This window comes from Augochlora pura, chromosome 5, assembly GCF_028453695.1.
Source record: "Augochlora pura isolate Apur16 chromosome 5, APUR_v2.2.1, whole genome shotgun sequence".
NCBI classification, from domain to species: Eukaryota; Metazoa; Arthropoda; class Insecta; order Hymenoptera; family Halictidae; genus Augochlora; species Augochlora pura.
The window spans coordinates 18107783-18132626 of NC_135776.1; the positions used below are offsets into that span (position 1 = coordinate 18107783).

Consider the following 24844-nt stretch of genomic DNA (forward strand, 5'->3'; position numbering starts at 1 on the left):
AGCTTCTGCACAAGTTAGTTTTGCATCTAATGGTATAAGTCTTTATTCGAGTTTGCCTAATCAAAATGAAACTAAAAATGTTCTCTTTTTGCGCTAGTAGCGCGGTTGCGTAGTGCGCCTGTGCAGCGCGAATGCGCAGTAGCATTACCTTTCATAGTTCACGCGCTAAAATCGTAGTAGAAACGTGAGTATGTATTCGGCATCTTGGAATTTAGTTTATTTAATAGATTTGACGCGGCCTAGACATATACAAAAGTAAAATAAACTTAAGGAAATCCCAATATTTCATTAATTAATACGAGTTTCTTATTGATTCGAAAGAAAAGTGGACATGTAATTTTGTTCACTAATTCGTTAACATTTTTCTATTACTTCGCCTTTTCTTGCGTAGTTGAAGTATTTTCTATATATTATTAATATAATTATTATTAATATAATAACGACAGCAAACTGTTGATAGTCAGTTTTGGCAAATATTTTGAAATTATTAGAAGTAGAATTGCATAGAACTAATGGCTGTGAAAGTAATTTTGATATAAAATGGATTTTTTAAGTAGTAAATAGGCGTGAAAATAAACTCCACAAATACGTTTTCGAGAATCCTATGAGGTAATAGATTTTATTATTTGCAGCTTCTTTAAAAATCGAATTTCGCGCCGCGTGGCGCGCCGGCTCCACATGTAGTTGTACTGATCCCGCTTTTGCTGCGAGGGCAGCACTATCTCACGAATAAATTGCCAACCAATCAGAACAATGAAAATTTCTATATTGACCCTCGCTAAGATATCGGATTGCAGTCTCTGAAGGTGTGCTGGAGTAGGATCTATTAATGAACCGCTTTCATTCCACGTGGTTTTGCTATCTGTCGAGTTAGGTTATATACATGCGGAGTATACAATTTTTTATTTATCAGACGTTTACTTTTACGTTAAGTGAAACGTAAGTGACAATGCCACAAGTAAAACAAAGTGATTTAAATGGTTGGAAACCTCTAACATTAGACGGTTCCGTATTTTCTGGCGGTGTCGATGGTTTAATCGGTGTAGAAGAATTAACTGATTATAAATTAGAGAAGAAAAACAATAAGAGAAAAATTGTAATTTCTAACGTAAGAAGTAAAACCAGTCAAGATAAGGTAAATATAAAGATGTGTTTCTTTTTGTTAACACAAATACTAACGTAACCTAATTTTAAGATTTGTTTATGTAGCAGGTGTCTTTAAAACGTAAGAATTTAAATGGATGGCAAGAAGATGCCATAGATGATAGTGAACCAAAACTTAAGAAAGCAAAGCCAAGAAACCATAAAAACAGTACCATTAAGAAAAAGAAAAAGATAGTAACAAAAGCAAATGGAAATGTTGATTTAAATTTGAAATCTGACAAAGAAAGTGAATTTCATAGCCAAAGTGATAGTGAAAATGAGGTAGACAATTTTAACATGCAAGCTTGGAGTGTATTAGGAGTACCCAAACCAATAATAAAAGCGTTAGAAGATCAACAGTTTTATTCACCTACAACTATTCAGATGTTAACGTTGCCACCGGCAATATTGGGCCGTAGAGACATACTAGGTGCCGCTGAGACAGGTAGTGGGAAAACATTAGCTTTTGGAATTCCCATAATAAATGGCATTTTAGAGTTAAAAAATAAATCAATCGTTGAGCCTGGTGATAATTCTCTAAAGAAACTGGGTAATAAAACTAGAAATAAAGGTTGGACTTGTTCAGAAAGTAAAACTACAGAAAGTGAAGCTGCAGAAACTGATAACAGTTCTTCTGAGTCTGATTACGAAGAGGATAATGATGTTGATAAAAATAACATTGGTTGCGTACGAGTAATCAATGATATAGAAATTAGTAAGCCTAAGAATTATGCACAGAAACCTTTGTATGCGTTGATTTTAACGCCAACTCGTGAATTAGCTATTCAAATAAAAAATCATTTAACTAAAGCAGCTAAATATACTGATATTAAAGTAAGTGTGCTCTCAAAATATTGAAAATACTCCTATTATGTATGATTTTATTATTTAATCAATCCTCAGTAACTTGAGTCTTTGAAATGCACACAATTTTAAATCGTATTATACGTTAAACTATTAATCATATATTATTTAGATAGCAGTTGTATTAGGTGGAATGGCAGAAGTTAAACAGGAAAGAGTATTGAGTAAGGGTCCAGAAATTGTAATTGCTACACCTGGACGATTATGGGAATTGATTCAGATGGGTAATCCCCATCTGAATCAAGTGGATTCCATTAAGTAAGTTATATATAAGTAATGTTAACAAAGTTACCTATCAAAACTAATACCTGATGAAAATTCTATTAAAATGATATAATATATATGTCAGGTACTTAGTTATTGATGAAACGGATAGAATGTTAGAAAGAGGTCATTTCCAAGAACTACAGCAACTATTGGAAAAGATAAATTTGAACAAAAATCTGTTAGAAAAGCGACAAACATTTGTCTTTTCTGCTACATTAACTATGGTGCACGACGTTCCAGAGCATTTACGGAAGAAGAGAAAGAATTCTAGGAGTAGAATATCTAAGTTAACGTCAGGACAAAAATTACAAAACTTTATAGATTTAATTGGAATAAAAAATCCAAAGATTGTTGACATTACGAAGGAATCAGGTTTGCATATTTAAGTTAAATAGACGACACTACTATGATTAATATAGTATGTTAAAACGAACAAATACGATTCCGTTATAGGTACCGCCAGTAATTTGACAGAATGTAGAATAGTGTGCACGATAGATCATAAGGATTATTATCTTTATTACTTTTTGAAAAGATACGCTGGAAGGACGCTAGTGTTTTGCAATAGCATCGGTTGCGTGAAACGTTTGGCTACTCTTTTTGGTATACTGAGTTGTAGACCTCTGCCGCTGCATGCCAGCATGCAACAACGGCAGCGACTGAAAAATCTTGAGAGGTAATGGAATTCGAATAAAACTAATGTCTTTAGATAATTATTGGAAATAAAGATTTCAGGCAGACGAGAATGGATTATTGATAGCTACGGATGTAGCTGCAAGAGGTTTAGATATACCAAATGTAGAACATGTTATACATTATCAAGTGCCTAGAACAAGCGAGGTTCGTTCAAATGTCTGTAATGAATAAGATAGGTAGAAGTCGACAAGATTTTCTAATTTTTTGATATTTTTATTTAACAATTTATAGAGCTATGTACATAGAAGTGGTAGAACTGCAAGAGCTCAGAAGGAAGGTCTGACAGTTCTTATGATGGAACCGTCCGAGAAACAGTACTATACTAAATTGTGTAAAACCCTCGAACGCAGTACGTGTGTTAAATCGACGCTATTGTATGATATAATTCCCGATCGGGTACTGACACAGTTACTTTTATTACAGCGGAGGACTTACCCGTATTTCCGATAATTGACAGACTGCTTGTCGCAGTGAAAGAAAGAGTTGATATTGCTAGAGCTATTGATCAATTGGAATTAAAATGTCGTAGGGATACTTCAAAGAAGGGCTGGTTACTGAAAGCGGTGGAGGAGATGGATTTGCTTTTAGACGAGGACGATGAGTGAGTTCGAACGTAGTTGTGAAACGTCAATAAATTTTCTAGATTCTAATAATTTAATTTTGTAGGGAATTAGAATCGGAATCAAGAGAAATGGCAAATCTGAAGCATCAGTTAAAAATAAAAAGACGCCATTTAGAATCTCTCTTATCGAAACCACTGTTTCCAAAAGGATTTTCTGGGAAATATCTAGATACGAATATGGAATTCACGTTAGTTGATGACAACGAAAAAGCTGTTAATATAATGAAAAAGGTCATAGAGGAAATTCCTCAGAAACAGAAGGAAAGAAACAAACAATCTAGTAGAAAGAAGACAATGTTGAAGAATAAAATGTTAAAAAGTAAAAAGAAAAACTTAAAACGCAACAGAACGAAGAAAACGGCGCACGCTCCTTCGATTAGGGAAAATAAACGGAAATAAATATTTCGCATACTTGTATGTATCTAGTTTATTGCTTACATTCGGTTTCCTACGTAATTCTTTATATTCTGTATCACATCAACTGGAACGAGTTTTAAATAGAGCCATCTCAATTTTTCAATAAACGACCGCGTCACGAAAAGAGATAGTTTAGCGACTTCATTTACTGACCAGAAACGCGTAACGCCGCGTGCGATCTCGATTACAATTTCAACGATTAATTTCCACTCGGTTTTCATTCTCACAGCCCCCTTCATTATTTCCTGAATTCGTCTCGCATAGGAAAATGTAAAATTTCATTAATGCGTAATATCTTCACGTTTTACATAAAATATACGTCTTCGGAAAGTCAGAAATCTGCGATTCGTTTGTACATTGTTAAAATAACACGCGCGGCTATTCAGCGCCGAGGAAGTCGACGCGACTATAAAGTGAATCGGTTAAAGTAATTTGTTCGGTAATTAAACGGTGTCCAATGAGAACGAAAATAAAAAGAAAAAAATACTTATTTTAGAAACAACCAGAGTGGTTGAGCCTTCCTCGAAGGACAAACCGATCTCGCTGCGATTGTTAGTACGTATGGCAGAGGTATGTCATGCAATCATTATCGCTTCTACGATATTACATATAAGTTCCGTGGGATTTATTATAATAATATAATACAGATTCGATTGGACGATGATCGCAGCGATCAACGAGGTTCCTCGATCATCAAACACAGCCGGTTTCCTTATAATAATAAAACACTTCACGGTCAGAACACCGTATTGTATATAACTTCGTCCTCCGTGCTGATAATCGAGTCGATCCGCTCGTTCGTCACCATCGAGTTCATGTATCGGTCGTTGCCGATCCTGGCCGGCAGCTCGACGGCCGAGTCGCGCCCTTTCACCACGATCTTGATCCTGGCCATCACGTGGCTACCAGGACACTTTTGAACTTGGGCAGCCGCGTTCTCGCAGATCTCCGCGTAAATGTCGTCAGCTTTGGTCCTGGTTAATTTTGGAAGGGATGGCACGGGCGTCAGGCTGTCCCTGACGCGTGAGTAGTTCGGCTGCAGCTCGACGCTGCTTGCCGGCATCTCCAAAATGCTCGTGGAGACGGATCTTTGTACAGGTTGCTTGGACGAGTTCGAGTGACTCTGGTTAGAGGTAGTTTCCGGCTCTAGGCTGGAGTAGCGCTCCTGGCACCTGATCGCCACTTCCGGCTTCACCGCGAACGTGAACGAGGCCGACTTCTTCGCCGGGTTCCGGCTGCGGCCGCCCTGCGCCAGCTTCGAGATCCGCTCCAGGAATCCGTTCCGACAGTTCTGCCTCGTCTGACTCTTCTCGCGGACGGTGCTCTTCTTCAGATGCTCCAGCCCGTCCTTCAGGCTCTGCAGGATCGGCTTCGTCGTTTCCGGCTTCGGCTTGATCTTCTTCAGATGCATCTCCTTCAGGCTGTCGCCGGTCGGGTGCAGCTTCAGAGGTGCCACTCTCGGTTCCGTTGCCCGATCACCGACGGCACGGCTGAAGTGGTAAAACAGGTTGAACTACATAGAATCGCATATTTTCAAATGGTTCGAACGTCTTTCGAATATTACGGCGATACGGGACATTCTACGGTATATTAATGCGATCGCCTGAGATATACGATTTTCTGTATCAGATTATTCAAACAACTTCGAACGTTTCAGAGATATCTCGCGGGATCTCGGCTGTGAGAACCGAACCGGGATATGGGTGTTCAGATGACGGATCCGATTAGTTGGAAGATTAGGCTAAACAGTTATTATAATATAATCGCGTTTAAACGAGTAGTTTAAATGACGAGAGTATTCTAATATCGAAAGATAATCGAAGATCTATTTGTATCGTGCTGAATCTTTCCGCTTTGTTTAAAAATTTCAAAATTATTTCGATTTGGTGTAATGATTTTGTATAATAGTTATTTAACTAATACTTTTTCCATTACGGTACGAATAAGAAATTACTACATATTATTGATGACATGTAAAAGTACCTGCAGGCAGACAATAACCGTTGCATTTTTGGCGAAGCCAGCAGCCTAGCTTCCGACGGGTAGCCTAGTCTCGCCCTCCTCACTCGTGGCGCACCACTTCCGGTTACCACGAGCTCGAGCATTTCAGGGTTGTGCACGGGTCTTTCCGGTACGATGCATCCTAAAACGATCGGTCCTCGAGTCGAGCTTTCCAGTTCCATCAAACCGCCATATTCTCTTGGCAAGGGAATCGGAAGTGGACCAGCTATCAAACGAACCTGGTAATCAGGAGTCACCGATTAGAATTGTCATTTTAAAAAATTTTTTAAATATTGTTGTGTGGGGGTTGGTCGAATTATAAATATAACTATAATTAATATTACAGTTATTATTATAATATAATTATTATTGTTATTATATTAATAAAGAGGGACACTTTTTGAAGACTTTCAGTCTCGGTCGATTCTTTAAACAACGCTATAATCAATACCATTTTTTATATCGATATCCAAGTGATATACTTTGCATAATTAATATTGCAATATCTATATATTATTTTTTAGTCTTTTATCTTTCTTCAATTATGGAGTAACAAGGTTACCAAATTGTGATTAATTACAGCTTCTCATAATAAAAGGGGTTGCAACCAAATTGAGCCAGTAGGAGGGGTAACTGAGAGCAGGAATTTTTCGTCCTCGTGAACGAAGCACAAGGATGCTCACCCTGAGAGGTAGCTGTCTTTTCGCAAGGTGTTGTACTTTGTACAGCACGGCGTCGCTTCCGGTGTCGATGCTTCCGTTCTGGCAAATGGCGTAGAACTCGCCCCTCGCCGATAACGGTGCGAACACCTCGCGACCATGCGGATCTAAACACTGGGCGTATTGATCCTTCTCCGATGAGCTACCCGAAATCCCGAAGGACACCGTGCTGCATTTCCTCGTGTCCTGGAAGACCGCTATCAGTCGCAGAATCTCGCCCGCTCTGATAGTGGTTTTCGTGTAATGAGCTCTTAGGTTGCCATTTTCTGAAAGCAAATCGATAATGTTTCTTTTACTGTTATTACCGTGTTAATAGTAAAAAATAGGTCATCAATTTATGTATCAGACTTTAATTTCTCTATACGTTTCTAATCTTGGAAATTAAAACAGGCGCGATAACTGTGATATCTACCCTAGCTAAATAATTTCAGTATGGTTACAGGTGCTCAGTAGTTTCACAGGTGTTCGTGCCTTTTAATATAGCTGAATTTTGTTTACAGGCGTATACATACGTGTATAATGATCTATATTTATTCACGAATAATTTTGTTTATAAATCAATTTTATTTCAATTATCGTATCTATGTATAAATTAAAAAAATATTTCAATTTACTGCGTTACACAGTATAATTTTCTCAACAAGTTTCCTTTCTATTTATCTGATCTAGGCATTCTAACGCAAAAGCTCGATCGATTTATGTGACAAATAATGGCAGGAACGTCGACGTTTCATGTGCTTCCTTTATCAGCGTTCCGTGCATTATTACTGTAACATAGTCTATTTAATTTTCCGTTTCCGCCAGAAACGCGTGATTTACGCATTCCTCGTGTGTTTCTCTTTTTACCGAGTCAGGTTTTGCACGCCATCTGTATGCATTTGGGTCAAGAACATCGTTTCTCGATATTATCAGCTATAGCATACATTTGCGCGTATTATTATTATTATGCCACTCTTTCCTTCCAATCCCTCTCGAGTCTCGGTGGTTCTTGTCGAGCTTTTCTGCTTTACAAGTGTTTTCACTTATTCTCGATTTCTTATCCTCGATTTCAATTTCTCATTAGCGTCTCTCATGTTTTTTTTTTCGATTCGTTTAGCGCGCTTTCAGTGCCATCTAAGAACGCCAATCCTTTTCCTTTTCTTCAGCAGTTTTCAACATCTCGGCTTCTTTTTCTCGTCTCGTTTTATATTCGTTCTTGTTTCCTCATCTTGTTCTTTAATTGCGCTTTAGATTTTTACAAAAACGTTGCTTTCCTTTTTTATTCATTGTTGCGTACTGATTACTATATTTCGTGATTCGTCTACATTCGCGATTTTTTTTAATAATATTTCTATTACGTGGTGTTGAAAGACACTTTTTAAATTTTAACTTTAAATTATTCTCCAAGATTAATTATTTCTCCACAAGTAGTTTTTGGACTTTTCGTACCATGGTATGGATAATATGATAATTGAAATTAGGTACAATATTTGCAATTTCTTATGAATTAATATTATTCGTTTATACCTACATCGTGAATTTTATATACATTTAGTGTTCAAAATATTTGAAAATTCCACGTGGAGAAAAATTAACTCAGCTTCTCGTCTTCTTTGCAATGTTGAAGGGCTTTCCTTTTGACCTTTCACTTTCTGTAAATTGGCTCGCGGAGATGTTTAAAATGTACTTGGAAGGCCGCAATCCATTTACGATTCATAAAACCGGTGGTTTATGATTCAGAAAGATACAGATCGTTGACTGTTTTTTTCTTTTTTTTTTAAATACGGTGACGTAAGAGGTAGTCATTTAGCAGGCAGTAAATCACAGCTTGCGGGCAAGAGTTACTCTTCACGTCGGTGTATTGTTTAGTCGAGTAATTAGCTTACCCATTTTTGAGTGCGTTAAAATGTACGCTCTCAACGGCGCCGCTAAAAGAAACGCGGGCACTCCGGCTCGTACTAGAGAATCTACTCTTCTATAGACTCGTGCGCTGCCTGTAGTGCTGCCGCCGGATATCACAGAAAACCACCCTGAAATTAGGAGAAACAAAGAGTCAGTTTTGCAAATTCTATAAAACGTTACAGCATTTTGCATTTTTCACAAATTCAATCATCACGTATTTTTGCATAGGGGCGGAACTTTCGTGCACCAAAATTTTCTTCTTGATTTAGATATTAAATATATTTACATAAATATGTTCTATATACTCGTGGAGTTTAATTAAACAATTTTAGCATATACTCAAATCTATCGATTAAAATCTATGAAAACAATATTTAACTGGTAGGATTATATGGTGTTGGCAACATAGATAGTTTATAATACATACCGAAATGTTTAACTTACAATTTTTTTTTTGACTCAAACTTTTTTTTTAATTTTGTTAGATTGTAATTTTGTAAGATTGTTTTAGGCGTACACAGGTTACCGCGAATAATTGATTGTTACGTTTGCCGGATGATATAAGTTCTTGAACTTTCACCGTCCTCCAAATCGGAAAATAAATCGCGCGGTTATAATAGTTGCACACCGAGCAAATCAATTAGAATTACGTAAACAAACTCGGCAGACAGAGTTCACGATTCCCATTATAACGTTTAAAGGCATGCCCGTTGCGGACGCGTTAGGCGTGCTAGAATAGTACTTTCTACAATTGAATGCAAATTTTACTTCTCAATTACTCGGTGAGTAATGATATTCAATCGGAACTTATCGCTGATGCATCTATGGAATTTATAATGGAGGAAGTGACATTTAGTGTTCATTGTAATACTTTATATTTAATCCTATTCGTTATGCAATTAAAGAGTTAATTCGCTTTGTCAAGTACATGTGAGATTGCGTGTTTAAAGGAAGGTGAATAAGGTATTTCAAGCCGACTCATTAAGCGTAATAATATTGCAATATTGTAGATTTCACGTAAATAATTAGCTTAGAATTTAGCAAAAAGGATCTATTGATTTCATTATAAATTTTAATTATTTACTGGTCATCATTACTCATTCTATAAATTGTAATATTAATACTATAGTACAATAAAATTGTAATATTAATACTATAGTACAATAAAATTGTAATATTAATACTATAGTACAATAAAATTGTAATATAAATATTATAATATAATAAAATTGTAATATAAATATTATAATATAATAAAATTGTAATATCAATATTATTGTGTATAAAAATTACGATATTAATATTACAGTGCCAAAACTCGTGGTTTTCGAAAATGATACAGCAATATGGTTTTTGAATTTGTGTGTTTAGCAAAATGACGCTCTACAATAATTACTAAAAGACAAAAAATAGTTCCAATTTGTTGGACGGTGTTATTTACACTCCATAAGTTACATTTTAGTTGTACTTTATTAAAGGGTAATATACAGCTACTTTCAGTACTGCTTTACTAGTTTACAGAAATTTTCCTCGCATGGAAAGTTTGATGAATTTGTCGAGCGTCGGGTCGCGTTATGAATAATGGATGACGGAGTGAACGACTGGATAATGTCAGCAACAAAATGGTGATCTAAACTGTTCTTCATAAAGCGAAGAAATAATCCGCTTCTGCGGCGTGCACTCGCATTAAATTATCAAGTCAAAGTAGTTGTAAATTACTATCGAACGCGCTATCCTGGACGAAGGGGCACCATAATGGCGCAAGGGAAAGGTGTAAGTGGCGTCAAATCTCTTTCGCGCTCGTTCTCTTTCCGTCGATTTTAATTCCGCGAATTAATTGAATATTTTTTGCAATATATTTTCTTAGCTTCGATTTATCGACATTTTAAAGTATCCCTGAGATTATTAAAACGTCGACGCGTCGAACAGTAATATTTAATGGGACGAATCGAAAGCCTTTAAAATAATAGATTGTATTATTTTGTAATTGGTGAAACTTTTAATTAAATATTAACTATTTGTACAATGTAAAATTTTACACATCGATCATTTGGATTATATCAAAGTTAATGTAAAATTTCGCACGCTGCAAATATCTAATTTGACGTATAATTTCTTGTTGGACGATTTTAAAAATTTATTGCATAAATATTATTAAAATTTCGCGCTACAACGATCATTTAGGTTCCAGGATAACATTGTACGCGGAGAACCTTCCCCCGGGGCTCCGACGTTTGAATATTTTAAATACAAAATACAAGTGTTCGTTATTTTCAAACGCGCCTAACTACATGCAGCGCCGTACGTAGTAAAGCGGAGGATGCTCATTTTTCGATACTTCTTTCGAAATATACTCCCTTTCCCCGGCCGTGTTGTCCAACAAGAATGAAACGAGAGAAGAGGGCTGAGTATACTTACACGCGTGATAAAAGCTTCATCCAAGGATTTATGAAGATTATGCTAATGAAATGCGGCGATCATATTCAGTTGTAGTATAAATTACGGGCACGTAATTTTGAGCGCGAGGATGTTGCGGTGACAAAAAACGCTGCGTCCGTGTCTGGCGACGTTTAGCGTCGTTTCAATGTAGACAATAGTATTTACTGCAAGTTATCCTGTATTTTCTATGGTGTTTTTTGAAACGGTATAAGAAATCGTTTTAATTTCTAGCAGTGCAGCACGTAATATAATCTAAATAGACTGTCATTTTTAAACATTTGTCTATTTCTCAATTAATGATAATTTGCATGTTCATTAATGCAAATTGTTTTATAAAAGTTGTATCTAGCAGTAGAAAATTTCACTTCAGCTTTTATTGTGATAAAATATTTTGTTTCTTAGTTCACGGAATATCTGAGTAATTCTGGTTTATTAACCTTGACTTTGTCGGCTGTTTCCATCAACTAGATATGTAGATCATGTTAGCTAATGCATAATATTATTGATAGCAGTGACGAAATCCTAATAAATAATAATAAAATAATAATATTAATCTAAATCTGATGATAATAAACTTGAATGACCGGCTTCAGTTTGTAGAGCTGAACGGTCACTTATAAGACACTTGTAAATGTAATTTGTTATCTTAATTAGCTAATGTATCTGAGGAAATTTCTAAAATTAAATTGCTGTTGATTCTTTCTATATTACATCAATACTGTTATTTTAATTCTATAAATTTCTTCAAACGCATTAATGAATAAAGGTAATAAGTCGTATTATACCTTATACATGACATATCTTGTACATATACAGTTCATCCCCATAAAGGGAATTCGGTCATGAAAATTGAAACAATGAAAGCACATACTATAGACATATCACAAAATCGTGTAAAATATATATTTAATTTAATATATTCAAACACGGGGCGTAGAAGCCAAAGTTACTAGTGACCAAATATTATTGAAAATCACTATAGTAAAATATTTAAAATAATAACTAAATCCTCCAGGAAACAAATAAAAAACAGTTCCCTCGTTAGCCTATCACAGCCCAATAAAATGCGTCTAGAGTATCCAGTGATTAGCCGGTTATAGTACCCATAGGCAGTGGGTGTGTCGTGCTAAAGTCACGGTATCGTCTTTTGGTGATACTTCGGCAGAAGGTTGCGCGCCGGCGCGGCCGATCGCCGGCATAAATCTGACGCGCGGGGTATTTTCAGATATCGCTCCGAACGAACCGCAGATTTACGTTCGACATTGTCCGTGCCACGGCATAAAAACGTGGGTCCCCGGTCGGTATTAGCCGTCGTTCCGTACGAGTACTCAATTACCCTGGCTGTTACAAAGTCGTCCGTGGACAGTATAAGTTACGGGACACTAAACAAAATACCGTGCAGCTTACCGTTTCGTGACGTTAACGGGCTTTGTTTCGCAGTATATTACGTGCAAGTAATTCGTGCGGTATACGTCGTCCAGGGGGCCCCGAAAGACACACCTCGCCGGGGAACGAGAGAGAAGAGATTGAGAGAGAGAGAGAGAGAGAGGGAGAGAGAGAAAGAGATTGAGAGAGAGAGAGAGAGAGAGAGAGAGGCACTGAATTATATTACGGTCTCCCGAGGGCCCCCGTGAGCGCGCGCGCGCGCTCAAAGGAACGACCGGGCCCTTTTCGGAGTTGGCGCGCGATAAGTAACGAGTAACGTGAGAAGAAATCTAAACGGGATGCTTTTAAATTATAGTTAACCGCGCGCGTCGTTGAATATACGGTGTGTGGGCCCCGTATCGGCCGACCGAAACGATACGCGTTATGCATAGAAAATTGTCTCGCGTTATCTCTTGTTGTTATATAGACGCCACGCGAGATGCGCCACCGAGATTTGACTAATTGCGCTCCGCTGGGCGCGGCGGGCTCGGGCGCCGCCCGACTGGACAAGAAAGGGGTGGGCCAGCTGATACTACACCGGGAACGATTCTATATTTAATTTATTCTAATCGCTCGCCGGCGATTGGTTATTACACGGCCGCTGGGATTAACGTAATGACGAGACATGCGCCGCGACAGGGGTTGAAACGGTCTCGGAATTAACTATTTTAAACGGTTATATACATGGTGGTTTATACTCGGTACATGTGCTTGTAATTTCCAAAATGTGCGCTGGGTTGCTTTTCGTTCGTGTGGTGTTTTATTAGATCGCATTATATTATGTTAGGTTATATTTTATTATATTCATGTTAATGATATGAATATGATTATTCATACGATATTCATATATTCGTAACTTATATTCGTATTATACTCTAATTATATTCGCATTATATTCTAATTATAGTCATATTATATGAATATCATATCCATATTATATTCATATTAATAATATGAATATGATTATTCTTATGATATTCATATTATATTCTAATTATATTCATATTATATTCTAATTATATTCATATCATATTCATATTATATTCATCTCATATTCATATTGTATTCATATTATATTCATATCAGATTCATATCATATCCTTATTATATTCATCTCATATTTATATTGTGTTCATATTATATTCATATTAATGATATGAATATGATTATTCTTATGATATTCATATTAAATTGGTTTTATATTCATATTATAATATATTCTAATTATATTCATATCATATTCATATCGTATCCTTATTGTATTCATATTGTATTCATATCATATTCATATCGTATCCTTATTGTATTCATATTGTATTCATATCATATTCATATCATATTCATATTATCTGCATATCATATTCATACCATATTCATATCATATTCATATCATATTCATATCATATTTCGATTATCGAAGTTTTATGTTAACTCACTCGCAACCCCGCGACGTCACTTTCGCCAAAAAATGAAAGAGGGTGGCTCCAGAATTAATTTTATTTCTAAAGCAGTCTACTTCGCGAATTAAAGAAAAATAAAGAATTAAAATATTAAAATAAAATAAAGAAAATTGTGTACTGCTCAAAGTAGCAGCATTGCCGACCATTCAACTGACCTCTGCAAATGATAAAATGGCGACACCACGCCCAGAATAGTGCGTGACGCGTCAGGCAGACAAACTGCACGATCACCGTTTAATCGGTCCATTCAGTCACCGCATTCGGAAAACCCCGTGTGCACGCGTTTATGCTCTAAGCCGATTTGAAAGGTTATAGAATCGAGTCTTTTGACTCGAACCGGTACTTCGCGGTGGATGACATCGGCACGTTCCTCTCTCGCCGCAACGGCCCCTCAATGAATGCCACACGCAATTTCCAGTGGAACACGCCGGAAACTGTCCGCTTTTCTTCTGGCCATAATTGGTCGCGTACTAGTACCTGGTCGGTGTTTGTCGGACCAGCGGGACCGGAAGTAACAAGTTATTGCCGCTTCTGTTTAATCTATTCGCGGAGACAATGGGATCTTCTCCCCCCCCCCCCGTAACGAAGCAACCGTAGGAACTCTTCTGGCGTTTATTGAAATGGGAATCTTGTTGAACGTTGCTCTGTAATTTCTTGACTCATTTTGTTGCTATTGGGTGACTTATTTGATTATCTTCGTTGTTTTTTTATTTAGTAATTATTGGAGTATGGATGTTCATCCACGAAAATTATGCAAAACTTGCTGAATATTAAGTATACACTGTATTAAGTGCTAAGATTAATATGACTAGTGTATTATCATATAATATTCATATTAATCGATCAATACCTAATGTTATTAATACCTTAACGTTCACAAAATTACATGTATAATGAACAAATATGACTTAACTGGTGGGAGGCATTCTAAACGATTGATAATTAGAAAGGTGGAGAACTTGGGAAGAATATATATCAACGTCATTTAACTGATCATCATCATTATTATTATTTCTTCGCTTCGTTTTTAATCCTCTTCGCTCGCGCAACTGTGAATCGGGTTTAAGGGAACCGTTGCCCGTCGTTTCGATCGTTCGAACGGTTTCGCAAATATCCGCTCCCGGGTAGAGACTAGTCCATCATCCGTGCTCCCTGTTTTGTCGGTTCGCTCGATTTGTCCCCCCCCTCCTTCCCCTTCGCGAGATCCAGGAATCGACCACAACGATCGCCCGAAAGAAACGAAATATCAATCTTCTTCCAGGTATTACTGCAGTCCGGCCGATGGTATTACATCTCCTCTGTTTTGCCTCGTTTTCTCCGGCCTGGCGCGAGATCGGAAGAAGTTGCCGTTATGTCATTCGTAACGGGCAGAGCCGTGCCGCGCGTGTCTTCGCGAATAAGGACCGCGAATGTTAACAACGTACCAGAGCGATAGGCGTGTTGTATACTTGCGCGTGATTTACTGGCAAACGTCAATTTTTACGCTCCGGGGCCCGTCTCGCCAATTTCGTTTTGCCGATCGTAAAGTAATCCGCGCGTAATACGCTGTCCAGTTAGTTTCGTTCGTTTCCGAACTTCTTTCGGGCAACCCGGACCGCGCGACGCGCACGGCAATTATGGTCGCTTTTAGCCTTTTACGGTCGCTTTAAACGTTCGTACGGACCGGGCTGTGTATTAGGCTTCTCTCGTACTTTTATGTTCATTTTTATATTCTCCCAGGGGATAAGGTTGATATGGATTACAGTTTCCGTTGATATGCGCTTATTTTTTCGTTTATTTAATTTTTAGATTGCGTAATTCAAGAACTATCGAATCGTTACGTTTATTGAACAATGATATAACATTTGTTTCAGGTATCTCTTGTGCTTTAAATCGGTGATAAATATTTTACAATACAGTGTCAATAATTTCGGCGAATATTGAACACTGTTTTTGATTTTCGTTAGATTCTTGTGCAATTTGAATCTTTTGCTAATTAAATCGTTAATAGTCGAACTATCTAATTAAAATTAAAGTTTTTGATTTTTGCTATATTTTTGTGCAATATTGAACTCACCATCTCTTGCTAATTAAATCGTTAATAGTCGAACTATTTAATTATCAAGATATGGTATACATACATAGAAGAATATAAATAAATCCTCGCTTTTAATATTCAACAATTGATGTATATATAAATAGAAGAATATCATTAAATCCTCGCTTTTAATATTCAACAATTGACGTATATATAAATAGAAGAATATAAATAAATCCTCGCTTTTAATATTCAACAATTAATGCATAAAACCTCTAATACTACTTTGAACCTTATGATTTTCGGATTCGAAGGCTTCAAAATATAATCACGAACTCCCTAGAAATAAATTTTGGAAATACTTCAGGAAACAAAGGGTTGGCAGACGAGTTCTATATCTCCCAGCCTGCGAAAGAACACGGGTTCCGCGGGGAGACGCCGGGCCCGCTCATTACGATAAATCTGCAACTCGAATTACATACCCAATAAATCGCCACCGGTATAACCAACGCGCAGGATCAAGAGGTTAAACTACCGGCTGTACGCGAGGTTGCATGTCAGATAGAGAGAGAAAGAGAAAGAGAAAGAAAGAGAGAGAGAGACAGAGAGAGAGAGAGAGAGAGAGAGAGAGAGAGAGAGAGAGAGAGAGAGAGAGAGAGAGAGAGAGAGAGAGAGAGAGAGAGTCAGAGAAAGAGTTAGTTTAGAAAATGGAAGCGTGGAATCAGGGGGGGCCCGCATCGTGTTCTCGCAGTTGGTGGTCTCCCGCTGCTCGCAGGAGGACAAAGGACGCGGCGCAGGCGCGCGCGCGCGGATCTATGTGTTCGGTAGGAAGGGAAATGGGGCGGTGTGTTTTGGCGCGGGCGCAAAAACTGTTCCAAAGTTCGTGAGGATGTAGCGTGCGGTACGTCCTGGCGGCGGTAAATAGCAGCTCGCGCGCCGCAGCAACGGGGACACACGCGGTAGCCGAGTTGGTTGGCTGACCGAAGGTCGGCTGGTTCTTTTGGTTGTCGCTAATTGATTTAAGAATGCCGCCCCGATGCGAATGCACGCAAGCTGCGCCTCGAATCCCCTCGGCCTTTTAACGGGCGCAACCAGCGAAGAGCGCGCCGATCGTTCGTTCTGGAATGCCGGGGCTCTCCTCTCTCTCTCTCTCTCTCTTTTTCTCTCTCCCGACTACGGAACGATCCTCTATCCGTGGGGAGACCTAAATCTTCGGCCAAGCTGGCTCTACCTCTCGCCCCCATCCCCCATCCTCCAACCCACCCTCTGCCATAGAATTTGTCTTTGATATGGGTACGCCAACACGGAGAATGCATTTCGGCAACGGTGTCTTTTTTCCATGGTCCGCGGCGCATGATAGTGTGCCCCCCTCCCCCCTCCGCCCACCCCCCGCCTCGCTCTGATCCGAACTTTCGGAGCCCTTGCCTTTTTTGGAGCGATTTAAGGGTGTAGCACGCCAACGCGGTCTCGCTGCGGTCGCAGATTTATTTATTTGCTTAGTTAGTTGCTTATTTGCTTGCTTAGTTATTTGCTTATCTCTTTGCTTAGTTATTTGCTTAGTTATTTGCTTATTTACTTGCTTAGTTATTTGCTTATTTACTTGCTTAGTTATTTGCTTATTTATTAGCTTAGTTATTTGCTTAGTTATTTGCTTAGTTATTTGCTTATTTATTAGCTTAGTTATTTCCTTATTTATTAGCTTAGTTATTTGCTTAGTTATTTGCTTAGTTATTTGCTTAGTTGTTTGCTTATTTACTTGCTTATTTCTTTGCTTATTTGCCAGCTTATTCACTTGCTTATTTATTATTAATGCTTTCTCGGCTATTTATATATTTATTTATTATTTACTTGTTCATTTATTTATCTAAAATATACATATTAAATTCATTAATTCTATAAAAAACCGATGGAGAGTCACTACATTTGCACAGTAGTAAAATTTAATTTCAGTATAATAATATAATACTTTAAATTCAATCCTCAAAATATACCACTTAAAATCCTTATAGTAGTATAATTAAATTAAATTTTAATACCTAAGCTCGGTAGAAGAAATTATGTGTACACGTGGAATCATTATGGAAAACATGAAAAGTACATTGACAAGTGATGTTCTATTAGACTAGAATCTAACAAATTTTTAATGAAAACCACTTGACTTTGTAACAGTCAATAAAGTGCAAAAAGAAAATAAATGACCATTTAAATCGAATAAATGAAGCAAATGTTGTAACTTAATTCATAAGCATAAGTTTGAATAGAATAGTTTTCACAATAGGACGCTCAGACCTAAAATGGACGTCTTTAAGGCGTTCAGTGTTTGTTAATGCAAGAAACAGAAATTGTGTGGTCCTATGAAGGAAAAAGTATTAAGGAAGGATAAGTGTTAATTAACAGAACGTGTGAATGTGTCAATTACTTAAAAAAAAAGTGAATCACAGTGCAAGTGATTAAGTTTCGAGATCATTGCACTTGAATCATTGGATTGATTATTGGACGAAAAATCTTATCTATAACTATACATAATAATTTTCATATACGCTATATATAATACATCTCACAATAATTTCGACATATACTATAAACAATTCTGTTCGCAATAAAATCAAATCAGTAAAGTAGAGCTCACGAATCGAAATACAAAATTTCAGCTTTTACGAAACGCGCGCATAAAGAAGCACGAAAAGCATCGCAACCATAATCTCGTCTGCAACGGCGCCTGCTACAGAGCCCAAGAAAAGTCGGATGATTTGCCAATAGTCGCATCCTTCCAGCGCAATCGAAACGCCGTATTGCGACACGGCCGCGTCATTACGCGCCTGTTAAGCAAATAATTGATTCAACAATTTGAATTTCGCACACAGCCCGGCAAAAAGGCGGCGGCGGCGGCGCGTTAATTAACAACCGTGCCATTTCCACACGGCTTTCCCTTTTCCAGCCGGGACTTCAACGAATAACTTATTCAACAGCCGCGAAACACCTACTCGGAATGGAAATGAACCGTTCCGTTTCGTATTATCGGGATCGGGGATCGGTTCGCCGATGAATACTCATGGAAAACCTCGAACGATTGTTGCGGCTTGGGAACGATGATCCGCTTAAAAAGAACGAACATGGGGGGACCTGATATTCCGCGCGCGAGAGGGAGAGAGAGAGAGAGAGAATTAACTGAGATTTCTCGAACCGCGCGCGCGTGTGTTTTGCCAGAATGGCTGGTCTCGGGATGCTCGAGAACCGTGTACTCCGGAAAAGGAACGACGCAACCTCGTCGCTGCTCCTCGTAATCAGCGAAGAATTACACAAGAGCTTCTTCCTCCACTTTCCATTTCCACGCGCATTCGACATAGTTAAATGCGACCCGCTCCGTTCAGATCGCAATCAAAGAAGAGAGAGAGAGAGAGAGAGAGAGAGAGAGAGAGAGAGAGACCCTTGTATCCGCCGGAGGAAGCGCACGGAAAAGTTCATGGAAAAGCGGACGAAGGGAAGAGGACGGCGAGACGACGCAAGCCGTGTGGTTGTTGCTGCTGCTGCTTCCCCTCCGGCCAGCTTCCTCGACGTTTAATTACGGTGCGCGGTCCGCAACGTTACGACGTTTAATTATCTAATTATACGGCAATTTGATTAATTATTCAAAACGACCCGCTCCTCGCCCTGAGAATGGACCGGCACCGCTCTCAAAGTCATTGTCAGCATCGGGCACAATGTGGTTTCTGGATCGCTCGTTTTATCGACGTCTTCCATGGTGACGCTCAATGAATTTCGCATCTTCGTGCGAAATCTTGCGGCTTTACTGGCAATTTCTTTGGGACGGGTTAGGAGGCGACGTTCATCACCGGGAAACTTCGGGGAAACATCCATTGCGGATCTATTGTTTATTCTTCGCGGTCATGTGTCTCAACCACCGAAGATATTTATCTAGTTTTATGTCAAGTTAAAAAATATCACTGTGTTACGTGTATTTATACTTTAACCCTTTGCACTCGAGTGGTGACTCTGAGGCACCGCTAAAATTATTCTATTACGTTGCAAAATAATTTTTGTAACAATAAGGTTTAGATTTAAAAAATTCATCAGGTAGTTAAACTGTTGGAATCAATTTTGTAGGCATAAAAATTGATTTTGTTAAATAGAATGGAAATATCCACGAACCAGAACAATTATTTCAGATTTACAGTTAAAGTGGCTCCAAGTGCAAAGGGTGAAAAAATAATGAACAGAGTTTGTTTTCTTTTATGCAACGACACCTGCATTATATATCATGTAACGAATAATTACTGAAGACAAGCGAATCAAATTCTCATTTAAAGTTAAACTACGACTCCTTTCATGCTGCGTTAATTAGCGCTTATCCACCCTTAATACCGTCTCTAAAAAGACCAGATAAATTCTGTTTCTTCCACTGTCTTCCATTGTCTTCCGTTTCCATGCTTTGATGACAGAAAAATTCAATTTCATTTCACTTGTAAAAGAAATTAATAATATTCATACATAGTAGACCCTGCGTCGAATCTTTATCACAAGTCTGACTCGTTATTAGAGTATGCAAGGGGTTAACAGAACATTAATAGAAATCTCCGTCACCAGTCCGACTCGTTGAAGCGCGTCAAGGGGTTAACGGACTCGGCGAAGGAAAAGTGAAAATCCCGGCACAAGGCTGCGAACAACGTTGTTTCCCGGTGTGTCCCGCGAAACAGGACGCGCGGTGCGCTTTCTTCGACATGGTGAGAGCGGATCGAAGTGACTCAACGCGGATTTTTCCTCCGTCGAGCCGAAAATGACGTATTAGCGGCGGCCGCGTGCAAGGCACCGACGCGTTGCGAAACGGAACGCGTTTCGCGGCACGTGTCCGCGCCACGACGTTCAGGGACTTCGCGAATAAAGCCGTGCCCGTGCCGCGTCGTCGTCTTTGACTAGGAACTGTAAATGGTCTCGAGGACCACGCGGGGGCGAGGGGAAACTGTTGCTCCAGGTTGTTACCCCTCCGGGGAGAGCCAGATGTTCGCGTGATCCAGGTGCGCCCGCGAGGGGGTGGGGGGCCCCCACGTCACATTGTAACCCTCTTCGAGAGAATTAATTCCGATTCAGATTTTTCTACGGCCCGTGAAAGGAGACCCCCCCCCCTTCTTCTTCAATGAAATGGACAATGGCCCTGGCAGCTCCAGATGCTATCTTCTCTTTGGGATCACCGATTTTTAAACGTCTTCGACTCGCTCGCTTGCTAGTTGACTACATTTTCTTGCGGATCGAGCTCCGTGGCTACGTGTTTTCTTCGTTGTTGTAATGCTTATTTAGTAACAGGGATATGTTAATGTTGCAAGCTTCGTCGTCGTTTACGTCTTAGATCGGTGGTAACGTGTAGTAGGAAATAATTATATTTTAAATGCGATGTTTAAGTTCATTATTCATGGTATCATCATTTTTCTTCGTTTGCTGTAGGTAAATGTTAATGTGTACCATGTTACATAATTTTGATTCTTCTTTCATTATTTTGCATATAATATTTTAAGTTTCACCGATAACCTGATCATGAAACAACCTTCGGAGTCCAAGACGATTTCAAAATCATGGTACATGTTCAAATATATTTAACGTTATATATATATATTTATATCATATAGTTATTATATAGTTATTATATATTCTACGTAGTGCAATAAAAAAATATTCCTCCAAAAAGAACAATCTTTCGCACCGTATTATAAATGATCTTATTTCTAATATCGCTATTAAAGAGGATATTCACTTGCCTTTGTTTTAAACAAAACCCTCAATATATTTAAAATTAAAATTAATTGCGTGGGTCTAGAAGAGAGACAAATATTTTTAAATAACGTCATCACAGTGCAATAAAAAAATATTAAAAGCATTATACATCATTTTTTTCTAACGTCACTATTAAAGGTGATATTTAATTGCCCTTGTTTTAAACAAAACTCTCTACATATACATATATATATTTAAAATTAGGACGACTAGGACGAATTTACAAGAAGGACAAATATTTTTAAAAATCTGACGCTTTCGTATCTGAAAGCACCATAAGATTTCATTGCCGGTATTCCCAGGTGGACGTTCGCTTCTTTTTAGGACCCCATTCTGGTTTCGCCCGGATTGCCGGCTGCAATTTGAAATAGTTTCTCCGAAACCATTTTCTATAAGACCCCGACGCCGGTGATTTTCTACGGAGCCTTGTGCCTAGTTCACATCCCCGTAAAACTCCCCGTTCGCATTGTCTACCGTGCGGCGTAACCGAATAGCTTTGTCTGCCGGCCGATACTAAAGTCTTTATCTCGCGAGCGTTTCATAGAAACATTTAACAGGATAACAATATTAGCTGCGAGAGAACGTGGCGTTTCTTTGAACGACCGTAAACGTTCGAACGCAATGGCGGAACCACTCGAGCCACTATTTCGTGAAATTAAATATTTTTCGCGGAAGATTGTTTTTAATTTATACAGGGTGGTTTATGAAACATGCGCATCTACTGTAGTTTTCTATTCTTAAATGGGATATTATTGTTTTTATATAGGAATGTGGGAGAATATTGAATTTTTAGTATAAAAGTGTTGATTTTTTTAGGTTATTCGAAAAATGTGTGTCCCCGTTTGAGGATGGTTCTGTGGCGGCGACAAGCCGGCGCCACGTCTCCGCCATGTGTTTAGTTTTAGGACGAAAGAATGTTTGGACGAATGGACCGGGCTGCGTGCTGTGCGATAGCGTCGAGCGGATGTTTGGACGATTGGTTCGAGTGTCACATAGAGTGAATGCATTTAGTGAGTTTAGAGTGAAAGCGAAATGTGAGAATGAGAAAGAATGATTTTCGTGGGAATGCATGAGCGAGCGAACGGTTAGTCTGTAAGTTAGTTCAGTAAGAGCTTTCGACGAGTACAGTACGCGGGCATCGCGGGTTTGTACCGACCGTCATATTGTAATAAATTGAGTCTAGTCAAACCGAGTTAAACGTTCTTTCCACCGCTGTTCCCACTTCCACAGTTCTTTATGATAAAAATTAATACTTGTATACGGATAAAAGTTTAAAGTTTGCAATATCAAATTCATATTTAATTGTTTACCCATGATATTTCACTGGGGTTTATACTTAATATTAATGAATTATAGTACTAAGAAGAAATTAAAATTGTAAAATTATAAATTTTCTACTGTCAATTTACGCAAAATTAATTTATCTACTGATATAAAACATAAAGTAACGATTAAAAAATAAATAAAAATATAAGGGTTGCAGTTTCAAATTCACATCCAATTATTAAAACATAATATATCACAAGGTCTATTATTCAACGAACATTCTCCGTATTATAATCTTTAAGTTATTCACAGTGTTTAACCAGTACCTCGCAGCGTTCGAAAGAACCAGCAAGAACGTCAAACGGAACCGTTTCAATTGTTTAGCGCGATCTAAATAATTACAAGTTCTCCAGCTGACAATGACTTAATTATTAGGTACCCCGAGAAACGTGTACGGCACCGTAAAGAAGAAAAAGGGGACCAAAGTGTGGTCGCAGCGCGTGTAGATTCCAGTAGTCGTGGGAATTCGGAACAATGTATAGCGGATAAACTAGACAAAATAGCGGCGAATTCCTGCGCAGACTGTGTTGTTTTTTTTCGAGCTGCGCGCGTTTTCTGGCTCGTCGGCGCGAGCATTTTTGCGGATATTAGATTAATAAATATGGGACGGGAGAGAGAGAGAGACGCGAGAGTCGACGAACAGTCCCACGGCAATTATCGCTGGAAATCAATTTTCGTGAAAAACAATCTTGTGCGAAATCACCCGTGGCACAATCGGGTAACAGTATCTTGCATCGGAACTGGTGCTGCATCGAGATAACGCGTCCTTATCTGACCGTCGATCGGCTTGTCCTTTTTCCTCTTTTTTATACTCAATTCTTCGCTGAGAGAGTAACCTCGCGTGTGAGAAGATGCGGTCAACAAAAACGGAGGACACGGCGGTAGCAGAGATTATAAAGCATTGCCGTTGCTATGGATTAATATTAAATTGTAGGTATACTGAAATGATGATCGAAATCAAAATGATTTTAAGTATAAATAAGGAAAATTGTTTGAGGTTAATTGTTAAAAAGTTTCGCGGTTGTTCTTGGCAAAAATGTTTTTAATTATTGTGAAGCATATTTGTTGAAAAATTGTTATTATTACAATATGATATTATTTGAAATGTTATAATTATATAACATTACTAAAAATATTATCGTTATTTAGAAAAGATAGTATGTAGGAAGTTTCAGTTATTACTGCCAAATTGTTATTATTGTAGCAATAATAAGAAATAAGTTATCAATGATTTAGATCAACGTATAATATAATATAATATATAATAATAATAAAATAATAGTAAAACATGCTAATATAACTAATATTTAGTCAAGTTCGGTTTAATCAATAATTTAATAATGCCAATATAACGCGTAAATTATAAAATTAAATATAGGTATAAAATATTATAACTCTGTCTATACCTCTTTTATTAATTTCAAGTAAAAGCATTTGGGGTCAATGACTTCATTTAATTTGCAAAAAAATTGACTCATTAACGTCGAAGCAGTATCATTCCCATTACGATTTACATAAGCAGGATATGTAGGATATATACAGAATATATGTAGTATTTGTATAGAATGAACAGATTTATGAGTTAGCTCATTAATTTTGACAAAAAGTGTTCGATGAGCAATTTAAACGAATTGTAAAGCCAAGTTCAGTGATCGCAAATTGGCTCCAAAATATTCGCTACAAGCATTTTAATTGGTCTAATCGCATTGATCACATCATTACGTAAAAGTACTTTTAATATACCAATTTCGTATTACGAAACGTTCTTCGTCTTACGGTAACAATATTTAACAAAGTAAAATCC

The 24844-nt window shown here is 38.0% G+C and overlaps 2 protein-coding genes across 3 annotated transcripts in view; one reads left to right on the forward strand and one right to left on the reverse strand.

The window, feature by feature from the left end:
• The first annotated feature begins 860 nt into the window (after positions 1 to 860).
• LOC144469826 (ATP-dependent RNA helicase DDX24) lies at positions 861 to 4006 on the forward strand. Of its 2 annotated transcripts, none has more exons than XM_078180494.1 (9): positions 861 to 1135; positions 1210 to 1977; positions 2120 to 2265; positions 2357 to 2646; positions 2728 to 2950; positions 3003 to 3114; positions 3202 to 3319; positions 3394 to 3571; positions 3637 to 4006. In XM_078180494.1, the coding sequence occupies exons 1-9, from the start codon at positions 950 to 952 to the stop codon at positions 3989 to 3991; spliced, it is 2376 nt and encodes a 791-aa protein (XP_078036620.1). In that variant the 5' UTR covers positions 861 to 949; the 3' UTR covers positions 3992 to 4006. The 2 variants fall into 2 exon arrangements, with proteins under 2 accessions (XP_078036620.1, XP_078036621.1); XM_078180495.1 differs by having other exon boundaries at positions 1213 to 1977.
• Positions 4007 to 4362: 356 nt separating this feature from the next.
• LOC144469997 (uncharacterized) overlaps positions 4363 to 24844 on the reverse strand; it is a 33040-nt gene continuing 12558 nt past the window's right edge. Inside the window, exons 2-5 of the mRNA XM_078180756.1 lie at positions 8595 to 8738; positions 6694 to 6995; positions 5993 to 6249; positions 4363 to 5499 (exon numbers count right to left, since the gene is read on the reverse strand). Coding sequence (XP_078036882.1) covers positions 4746 to 5499; positions 5993 to 6249; positions 6694 to 6995; positions 8595 to 8738 — 1457 coding nt within the window. The 3' untranslated portion in view covers positions 4363 to 4745. The remainder of the gene's footprint in view (positions 5500 to 5992; positions 6250 to 6693; positions 6996 to 8594; positions 8739 to 24844) is intronic.

What these genes read in the sequence shown, in the direction of transcription:
- LOC144469826 (XM_078180494.1), top strand. Translation starts at nt 950, where the DNA reads ATGCCACAAGTAAAACAAAGTGATTTAAATGGTTGGAAACCTCTAACA. An exon ending in GTAAAACCAGTCAAGATAAG is followed by an intron (nt 1,136 to 1,209) that starts GTAAATATAAAG and finishes TTGTTTATGTAG; the next exon opens with CAGGTGTCTTTAAAACGTAA. An exon ending in TGACATTACGAAGGAATCAG is followed by an intron (nt 2,647 to 2,727) that starts GTTTGCATATTT and finishes ATTCCGTTATAG; the next exon opens with GTACCGCCAGTAATTTGACA.